This window comes from Chinchilla lanigera, unplaced genomic scaffold, assembly GCF_000276665.1.
Source record: "Chinchilla lanigera isolate Chin_1 unplaced genomic scaffold, ChiLan1.0 scaffold00049, whole genome shotgun sequence".
NCBI lineage: Eukaryota > Metazoa > Chordata > Mammalia > Rodentia > Chinchillidae > Chinchilla > Chinchilla lanigera.
This window is the reverse complement of record NW_004955450.1, coordinates 5,107,329-5,118,294: the sequence shown is the minus strand read 5'-3', so window position 1 is coordinate 5,118,294 and position 10,966 is coordinate 5,107,329. Positions and strand designations below refer to the sequence as shown.

The 10,966-nt window shown below is 34.3% G+C and overlaps 1 protein-coding gene across 7 annotated transcripts in view; it reads right to left on the bottom strand.

The window, feature by feature from the left end:
* The window catches only part of Myo9a (myosin IXA), a 207,138-nt gene that overhangs the window by 138,640 nt on the left and 57,532 nt on the right, over positions 1 to 10,966 (bottom strand). For all 7 annotated transcript variants that reach the window (XM_013518986.1, XM_013518991.1, XM_013518987.1 and 4 more), the window contains one exon: positions 6,842 to 6,963. In XM_013518986.1, coding sequence (XP_013374440.1) covers positions 6,842 to 6,963 — 122 coding nt within the window. The remainder of the gene's footprint in view (positions 1 to 6,841; positions 6,964 to 10,966) is intronic.

Below are 10,966 nucleotides of genomic sequence, written 5' to 3'. Positions count from 1 at the left end.
TGCAACCACTGGGGAAATTAGTATGGAGATTCCTCAAAAAACTAGGATTGAAGGTCCTATTTGACGCAGTTATTCCCTTTCCGGATATCTTCCCAGAAGAATTTAAAACATCTTACCCCAGTGATATATGCACACCAATGTTTATAGCCACACAGTTTGTAATAGTTAAATCTTAAAAACAACCCAAATGCCTGTCAACCGAGAAATGGATAAAAAAGATGTTTTGTTTTGTTTTTTACAATGGAGTACTAATCTGCCATAAAGAAAGATAAAGTTGAGACATTTCTAGGTAAATGGATGCAACTTGAGACCATACTCTAAAGTGAAATTAACTGGACTCACATGTATAAACACTGCCCTGTCTCCCTGGTGTGAGAAAGTGAAAAAGTAAACAAGTAAATGTACAGCCGAAGTTGTGAAATGAGAAGAAATTGTTCAAAAGGAAAAAGGAACTAGAGGGAAAGAAGGGAAAAGGAAAAAATGATAAAAAAGGATAAAATGGAAACAAAGCTTTGTAAGTAGGGTGATGAAGAGGGGTTGAAGGGAGGAGAGGGGATTGGGAACAAAGAGAAATCAAAATATATCACTTACAAGTACAAATTCCCTATGATGAATATGGTCATTGTGTATATCTAAAATGTACCAATAAACTTAAGATTTTGTTAATTTAAAAAAAAAAATTGAGTTTTTGATAATGGAGTACTACTCAGCCATAAAGAGGATAAAATGGAGTCTTTTATAGGTAAATGGATGCAACTTGAGACCATACTCTTAGGGGAAATAAATCAAATCCATATGTGAAAATCGTATTGTCTCACTAGTGTGAGAAAATGAACAAGTAAGATCCAAAATGTATGACAGATATTGCAAAATGGGAAGAAACTGTTCAAAAGAAAAGACAAACTGTGATTGGGGGAAAGGAAGAAAGGGAAAAAGGAAAAAATGTATGTATACACAAGATAGTTCAGGTAGCTACACAGGTAGTTTCTATTAGTTCATTAAAAAGTTCTGTGCTAACATTGTATAGACAAGATATCATGCTATGAAGACAGCAATATGCAATGTATCAACTACTGTAACTGTCCTACTAACCTGTTTTGAAACCCATTCATTGTTATGTTTGTTTTTTTCTCTTCAAAGGATGGAGGGAGGCAGGAAGGGAAGGAGGGAGGGAGGGAGAGAGAGAGAGAGAGAGAGAGAGAGAGAGAGAGAGAGAGAGAGAGAGAGCAAGCAAGCAAGCAAGCAAGCAAGCAAGCTCCAACCAACCTTTACCCAGGTCCTACATTCAACAAGCATTTGTAGACACTTACCATGTTACCAGGAAAAAAAGGAGCTTGTAACATGAACAAATCAGACATTCCTGCTCATTTTAAAGCTCTTCCCCAGTGTTCCCCAAAGGCTTTCTGCAAAGGCCACCTTAGAAGAAACTCTGGAGCTTTTAAAACTCCCAATGCCTAGGTTTTTACCTATTGATTCTGAATTAACTGATCAGGTTAGTACTAACATTAGTACTACTTGTTTTGCAATTCTTTTTTTTTTAAATGTCCAAATTCCTAGTTCTTTTTTCCAGTTTTATTTTTTATTTGTGCATGTTTATAAGAGTAGCTATGTTCACTTTGAGGAAATGGCATGTGCATGCATCCTGATCATTTCTGATCCCTTCACCCACCTCTCTCTTAAATTCGACACCTGATCCCTTTCCCTATTTCCAAAAGTTAGCCCTCTTATTTCCTACAATCTCTCCCTTATTTTATTAACTAATTTATACTTTAGGTTTCCCACGTAAGAGAACTCAAGCAATATTTCACTTTCTGCTTCTGATTTGTTTCACTTAGCATGATGGTCTCAAATTCCATCCATTTTCCTACAATTGATTCCATTCTTCTTTATGGTTGAATATACACATATATTTACTTTATTTATGCGTATGTTCATAGGCATCTCGGCTGCTTCCAGAGCTTAGCTCTTGTTAATTATACTACTATAAACATAGGTATGCATGTATCATTGTAGTATGATGTTTTTAATTCTTTTGGGAATATAACCATGAGAGGTACAGCTAAATCAAATGGAATTTCAGTTTAGTTTTTTGAGAAAATTCCATATCTATTTCCATAGTGATTGTAATTCCTTACATTAGCACTAACAATGTAGGATGTTTTTTTTTCCCCCATATCATTACCTGCATTCATCATTTTTTGTGTCTTTTTACTATAGCCATTCTGACTGGAGTAAGATGGACTAAAGCTGTTTTGTTTTGATTTGCATTTTTCTAATGGCTAAAGATGCGGAACGTTTTTTCAAATATTTAGTGGCCATTTACACTTGCTTGCTTTTTCTTCTGAGAATAGTCTTCAGTTCATCTGCCCACTTTTTAACTGAGCCGTATGCTTTTGGGAGGGTTAATTTTTATGAGTTATCTATACATTATAACTATTAGTCCTTTATCAGAAGAGTAACTAGCAAAAATTTTCTTCTATTATGTAGGTGGTCCTTTTACTCTTCTGACCTTTTCCTTGGTTGTACAGATGCTTTTTTAATCTGATATGATCCCATTTGTTGCTTTCCTATGCTACTGGAGCTCTATTCAGGAAATTTTTGCATATGTCTATGGCTTCAATTGTTTTCCTTTGTCATCTTCCAATAGTTTCAAAGTTTCTGTTTTTAGGGGCTGGGGATTTAGCTCAGCGGCAAAAAGCGCCTGCCCTGCAAGCGCAAGGTCGTGAGTTCGGTTCCCGGTACCGGAGAAAAACCAAAAAAAAAAAAAAAAAAAAAACAAAGTTTCTGTTTTTAACACTTAGACCTTTAATCAGTTTTGACCTGCTTTTGGTACAGGGTGAGTGACATGGGTCTAGCTTCAGTCTACAAGTGGGCACCTGCTTTTCTCTGTAACATTTGTCTTTTTTCCAATGCACACTTTTGACTCCTTTGTAAAAAAAAAAAAAAAATCACAGATGACTGTAGGAGCACAGAGATCAGTATCTTCCGCTCTGTGCCACTGTTTTAAATTTCTGTTTTTGAGCCAGTACTACAATGTTTTTTATACTACAGCTTTGTAGTATAACTTAAAATGCAGTATTATTGTACCTCCAGCTTTGCTCTTTTTTCTCACGATTGCTGTGTCTATTGTGGGTCTTTTCGGATTCCATAGGAATCTTAGGATTGTTTTTTCTAGTTCTATGAAGAATATTATTGGTATTTTAATAAGGATTGCATTAAATCTATGAAGCATAGTTAGTAATATGGCCATTTTAATACTGTTCATTCTTCCAATCAAAGAACAAGAAATGTCTTTCCATTTTTCTAATGCCCTCTTCAGTTTCTTCCTTTAGAGTTCTGTAGTTTTCATTAGAAGTTTTTAACCTCCTTGGTTAGGTTGATTCCTAGGTATTTAATGTTTTTAAACTACTATGAATAGAAGTGTTTTCTTGATTTCTTATGGGTAGGTTCACTATTAATGTACAGGAACACTACTGATTTTTGTGTGTTAATTCTGTATCCTGTGCAAGATAATTCTCATGAACAGGCAGAATGACAAAATGCTACCCTAAATAAACACTTTCAACTTAACTTCAATTTCTGGCAAATTTCAAAATCTGATTCAGCAAGAGCTGGAAGTCTGGGATTTCTGTATTCCTAACAAGCTTCAAGGTGCTCCACTTTGAGTACTATAGGCAAGACTGGTAACAATGCTAACATCTCTGTATATTAACTGAGACTGCTTGCACTATTCCACCCTCCTCAATGCCATACCGCATCTTACAGATTCTAAAATAACCTGCCCAACATCCCACAGCCAGTGAACAGCACAGAAAAGATTAATCAAGACTTCTAACTCCAAACTCATGCTTCCAGAGCACTACACACAATGCTAATGACACATGTCACATGTTTCTCATGGAACAAAATTTTTAGGAAGAAAATACTAAATTTGAATCCTGAAAGCATTTCCTAAATGTTACCTCTCTTTACAGGTGAACAGCGGAAGAAAAACACTTCATGTCTTTGCATCTTCTGGGATATTAAAGTATAAAAGAAAAAAGGAGTTGAGGATCTGCTACCCCAAATATGCTGCCTTCACCTTCAGATTACTTTGAGTCAAAAGGACCTCAGAAACAGAGGATGAAGGCTTCTGATCTCTTTTCTCCCTAAAAACAGATGTGCTCTCTATTCTAAAAACACCCTAATCGCCAATGAAAATAGACACTGCAATGGTCTATATACAAACTAACTTATCAAAATAACCCTTCTTCTACTAATTTTTTCCAGTGCATCTTTTAGTCACTTCCCCACTTCTACCTCAAACCTTTGACTTGATATTTATTCACAAAGTTATAATTTGTCTAAAAGTATGTAAGTCCTCTGCTCTAGTCACTTCTTCAGGTCATTTTTATGTGAGGACTCCAGTGTATATGTAAAATTCTAATAAAAATGTATATGCTTTTGTCCTATTGTTGGTATAATTCTTAGGCCCAGCAAGGGACCCTAAGAGGGAAAAGGATAAATTTTTCCTCCCCTATATGACAAAAAAATGGTCCACTTACAAGCAGAGGTACAGGACTAGTAAGAAAAATACTATGCTTTATTAGATTTTCTCACAGAGGACTGAATATAGAAACATAATTGAAGGGACAATTAAAAGATTAGTTAAGCTGGGTGTGAAGGTGCACCCCTGTAAACTCAGCACTGTCTAGATGGGGAAAAAAAAGTATCTAGTCCAGTCTCTTACCTACAACAATACCCTCAAAATGATGCAAAATGATTATTCTAATAAATAACTGCTTTACTTTTTGAAGTAGCTGCTAATCACCTCTAATGATTAGAAAGTTCTTCCTTTTTACTAGCCAAAATTTATCTCTCTATAATTTCAGGCCATCTGGCTTAACCCAGAAAGCTTCTGAATAACAATAAGGGGGTGACACTGTCTTCACTGGTCTAAATCCACATCTGTGAGGAAACAACTAGTCAGAAAAATAGCCTTTGTATAATGAAATATACACTTGATGAAATTCTGCATGAAGAATGTCAGGAAGGACACAAGCCCCTTGCTCTGTTCATGTATTAATTATCTACCCACTGCCTGAACTGCTGTTTACAACACCTTACATATAATAGACTATCATCATTTACCATCATCATTTTCTTTCTGCATACAAGAAAATGTAACAGATCAGTACAGGATAGTTAATAGAGATGGGAGGTAAACTGTAGGCTTCTGACACCTAAGTATTATAAGGAAGTATTATAAGGAAGCAATCTAACGCAATTATTCAAAGCTCAAGCTTATTATTCAGAAACACCTGAAGAGTTTGAATCTCAGCTCTACCATTTACTACCTCATCTTTTACTTGAAGTGCTTAAATGTTTTTGTTAGTATAAAATACCTCAATGAAAAAGAACTGCTTATTATTTCATTATTAACCACAATGGTTCTCAACACAGTATCAAAATTACCTATGATTTTGAAGATTTCCCAAATGACTTATTAGATGTCTCAAATTTTAGTAATCCCTTACTAGATTTCCCAAATTCTAGTAATTCATTACTAGAAATAAGGAATACAAACAGAGTAGGAGTAGGAAACACTAACCCTGCAATTTTATAAAAAATAATATGAATTTCTGGGTATGTAAAGTAATACCAGGAACACACATAAAATTCTGGACAAAACATAAAAGTATTTGTGTTGGGTATATTTTAATTCATTTATATTAACAGAAATATACTAGTGACAGAGTGGGTTAGGGTGGATAGTGATTTTTATAACTGTTAGCTGTCTCTTTTGCTATCTTTTTCCTTTCTTCGGGGGAGGGACTAGGGATTGATCCTGGGGTGCTCTTCCAGGCAGCTACATCCCCATCTGTTTTTTATTTTTGGATAGGGTCTCACTAAGTTGCAAAGACTGACTCTGAATTCACAATCCTCCCATGTCACCCTCCCAAGGAGGTGTGATTACAGGCCTACACTACCACGTGGGCTTGGCTTATGCCAGCTTACTCTTTTTATGCATGTGGCAATTCTGTGTGTTTATGGCACAGTAACAGGGTGACATATAACTTACACAAAATAGGATGTGTATGGAGGAAAAAAGTCATTTTTAATAACTAAACTGAACAATAAGCATAAACTTTAAACTGTCGCACAAACCTGAAGTCATTCTACCCATGACATAAATACGTAATTATTTTCTATCCTAGTTTAATGAGTGTAAAATTAAACTAGAAATCAGGTAAACTAATTCAATTTCTAAACATTGTACTCAAGAGTCATTTAAAAAAATCTACATCTCTTCATTTCAGTTCTTCAATCCAAATTTTCCATCATTTAGGCTACCTTAATTATAGGTAATATTTTATATGGCATAGAGAATAATCAGGAGGAGGCCCTAGAACATTTGGAAGTTTATATTTAAGTCTAAGGTACTGAACAGTGTTAACAAGAAAGAGCAAAGTTGGCATCTGGCTACTTATCAAAAAAAAAAAAAAAAAAAAAAAAAAAAAACCACCTGTGCACATTCAAAACAAACATTCCTAATTTATCACGATACTCTTCTCTGATAAATGTTAGAATTGCAAACACATCTCAGATATAAAACTCAAGAAGAAAGAATACACAACCTAAAAATATACATCTACAAATTTAACACCAAAGTTTGTAAAAGAAACCTGGCAAGAAGGAAAAAAGGAGTTCAATACTGAAGTCCACTCTATTTATTTACAAATGTACACATATAAAAAATTTACCTATGGCTTTGTATTTGAAAATACAACGTAAAACTTCAATGTCAGACATAAAAAACCCAATGGCCAATAACAAAACTGAAAAATGAAATCATACTCACTTGCTTTCTTCATCTAAAAGATGGAGTAGTCCTGTTGGTTTTTTGCTAATAAGATTTATGCAACAGGTATTATCAATATAATCTATGTTGTGCCAGCTGATTCCTTCAGTTCTATATTCTTCCTAGAAAAACCAAATAAAAAAATAACAATTTATTCATCTTGCAGAAAATAACAAGGACTGAAAAGTTTTTATCAGACTTAAAAGAATAGCCTAAGCTTTTGTTCCCTCAACCCTCACTTCACATAATGGAAGGATGCAAACTTTCAGTTGTATAAATTTTGATACAATGTGTATCACTTTCCTTTAAAAAGTACATGTACCATATTTTTTGGTCAGAATCCTATTTCTGAGGCCACTAGAATCAAACTTTAGACCTGGGTTTTAGTCATATAGTATCTGATGACTCCATTAAGGAAAATACATGTGGGGAAAATAGTTTCTCCCACATAACTCTAAAACATCAAAGAGGACTGTATTTGTTGAATCCTCAACAATAAACTTAATGAAATAGAATTTTGGGAGAGACAGGAAACTATCACCTTCAGTAATGAAAGATATAAATCATGCAATTCATAAACATTTTACTTTAGCAAAATAAAATTATTAATACATTTTTTGAGATTTTTGTTGTTTGTGTCAATGAAAAAGTGTCAATTTCCAAAATTAAAAAAGTCAAAAGTCAGGTCTTAAAGACCTATTTAATTTACTCTTACAAAACACTCAGTTTTTCTTATTCTTTCTCTGTGCTGGGAAATACTCTTATTCATCCCTGTGATGTTTTCACTTTAAAACTAGTTACTCTAATTAGAAAAGATAAATAATTTTTCTTAACAATTTCAGTAATAAATTGTTACATAAAGGCCACCACCAAATCAAAGTAAGAAAGCCTGCCTCAACAGTTTTTCTGTTTTGTAGTACGGGTAATAAACATACTAGGTAGCGAAAGCATCAGGATTTTCCCAGGAATCATCCAGAATCTTGTGCCCAATGTTAGCTTCTAATGTATTTGGTAAAATTCATCTGTTTATAAATATTATCTAAATAAAACCACTCAGTACATGTTCCTTTTGTCTGACTTTTTGACTAAATTTAGGTTTCAGAGACACATTCATTTCATTTGGAAGCATCTGATTTTAGTCACCATAGAGCAGATGTTATAAAGCAACACAATCACTCATTTATCTGATCTACACATAACTGTGTGTTCCTCAATATAATAGAAGAGTTGAGACAATTCAGCACAAAAAAAATCTACCATTCTACTGAAATGATTAAGAGTTCTTCTCTTCCTTGTTTTATTAACATGTCAATGAAACTAGTTCATGTTTGCATGTAAAACTAAAGTGGAAAAAAATCCACTTAGTTCTGGTGTTTTACCCTTTTTGTATCTTGCTTGGATTTTGTTTGCTAACATTTGTTCAAAAGTTTTTATCTATGTTTATGAGTAAACTGCACCTAGAATTTCTACTTCTAATAATATTCTTGACAGATCTGGGTATCAATGCTACATTGGCCCCCTGACATATATTATGTTATGACATTATATTATTCTGTGCCACCTACTTTGAATTTTATGGCTCATTTTTTTCTTGCCTAAATAATATGCTTGTTTTAAAGAAAATATCCCACTGTGCTCTAGCTTCTGGCTGTTTTCAGTGAAAAGTTAACTGCCATATATTATGAATTGTCTCCTTTTTTCCCATCCCATGTTAAGGGTTTGTGTCAGACACAGTAGCTTGTCTTTCAATGTTGGCAGAATTTAGCAGTGAAGCCATCTTGGCTTACCATGTTGGACAGAAAGATTTCTAATTATATATTCAACTCCCTTAGAAGCTATAGCATCAGATTTTCTATTTATTCTGTGCCAGTTTTGAAAATTTCTTTTTTTCCTACACTTGATAACCCTGCTTGCTACATAAAGGTGTTTAGTGTATCCTATTACATTTTCAGTATGTGTAAGATCCACAATGATGTCCTCTTTGCCACTGAGATTCTGGCTATGTATAATCCTGACTCCATGTCTGCCTGTCTGCCTGCCTGTCTCTGTTTCTCTCATAAATTTCATGAAGGATTTTTAATCCTTTGTTTTCATATAGTTTGATCTTCTGCCAAGATTGGGAAGGATCACTGATAATCAAAATTAACGTCTTCTAACAGCTCTAAAATTCTCCTGCATAGCCATATCCCATAGTATATTCATTAAGTCCAAAATATATTCTAATTTATACATCTTCTATGATACTGAGATGTACATTTCTTAACTTCTAATCACACCTGTTATTTTCCAGTTATCTTTTAGTCATTAATTTCTGCCATAATTTCATTATGGTATTCAAATGTGTGTCACTTCAACTCTTGCACATTTGACCTTTGCTTTATGGTCCAACATATTAAATTTTGTAAATGTCCACTTTGATTTAATTTGAAAAAAAAGTATATTCTGTAGCTTTTGGTGAAGTGTTCCATGTATGTCAATTATATACTGCTTTTAAATTGCATTTTATATCCTCTCCGATCAGGTCTCAAGAAGCAAGGCGGCCATGGAAACTGCATTCTACTCTGATGGGCAAGCAGCAACAGATGCTCACAGAAACAAGCAGCCCTTGACTTTAACAAGTGACCCTCCTACCTACTCTCTTAAGAAGCTGGGGCTGTTGCAGGCATCACCGCACCTAGCTCCTTTGGCATTCTTTTTATCCTTTTCCCTCAAATTTTTTTTAAGATTGCTTGGATTATTTTTGCTTTACTTACACTCTTTACTAACCCTTATATTCTTTCACTACTTTGTGGCTAACCTAGAAATAGTAACATATATCCTTAACTTATAAATACCTCATAGCAATAAAATTTCCTGTAACATAACAGCTAATGCAAAGATGTTAGAAAACCTTAAATTCCATTTACTCCTCACCTAGCTTATCTACTATTGTCCTCAAGAATTTTATTTCAATTTAAACACAAAACCCTAAATGCTATTTTTATCTTTGTCTAATTTAATTAATCTATCAATTTAGACCACCTACTTTGAATTTTATGGCTCATTTTTTTCTTGCCTAAACAATATGCTTGTTTTAAAGAAAATATCCCACTGTGCTCTAGCTTCTGGCTGTTTTCAGTGAAAAGTTAACTGCCAGTCTTATTTCATCTTCAGTGATACTGTGTTTTTGGTTTTTTTCTGGGTGTTTTTGAGATTTCTAGATATCTTCATACATGAACTTTTAGGGTATGGGTGTAATATTCGTTCATTATGGTTGGGAAATTTCTTCTGGCCTATCTCCTAATTTACTAATTGTCTCTTAACTGTATCTAATTGTTACAAATCATCTTGTATTATGAATTACCCTGTACTTTTAGTTCTGTATTTTTCTAAATTTGAGGATTTCTTAGGATAGTTTGTAATAAAATCATTATTTTCTTGTTTTGGGGGTTTCTTTGGTGGTGGTACTGGGGATTAAACTCAAAGCCTTCACACTAAGCTACATTCCCAGCCCATTTCTTGAGGTACAATCTCACTAAATTGCTAAATTGTGCAGATTGGGTTGGAACCGAAGATCCTAGCAGAGTGCTAGAATTACAGGCATGCACCACCATGCACAGCTCCAAGCTGCTCTTTCTAAAAAATTTTCTTGTAACACTATTTAGAGTCCATGTTTGCTAATATTACCTGGATCCCCTGTGGTACTACCAATTGTCTCATTTCTCTTCGCTTTTATTCACCTTGGTTTACTTGTTTCTTTCATTACTGATTGATTGCAGTACTGGGGATTACACTAAGAGGCATTCTACCACTGACGTATATCCTCTGTTTTAAATTTTGGAACAGGCTCTCACAATTTGCTTAAGTTGGCCTGGAACTCACTCACAATCTTGTCTCAGCCTTCCAAGTAGCTTGTTTTCCAGGTGTACCACCACACCAGGCTTTTTTGCTTTCTTAATAGAGGTAACTGAAACAGGAAGGTAATTTCTTCCTATAGTGCAGACTGAATCTACTCTTAGCAGGTGCCTGAGAACACTACAACACTATCTGAACTCAATGAGGAACTAGGATCATGTAAACTAGACTTCAATCCTCTTATTCATAGCTCATCTTTTCTCCTAACATGAAACCTTTTGGAGGAATCTC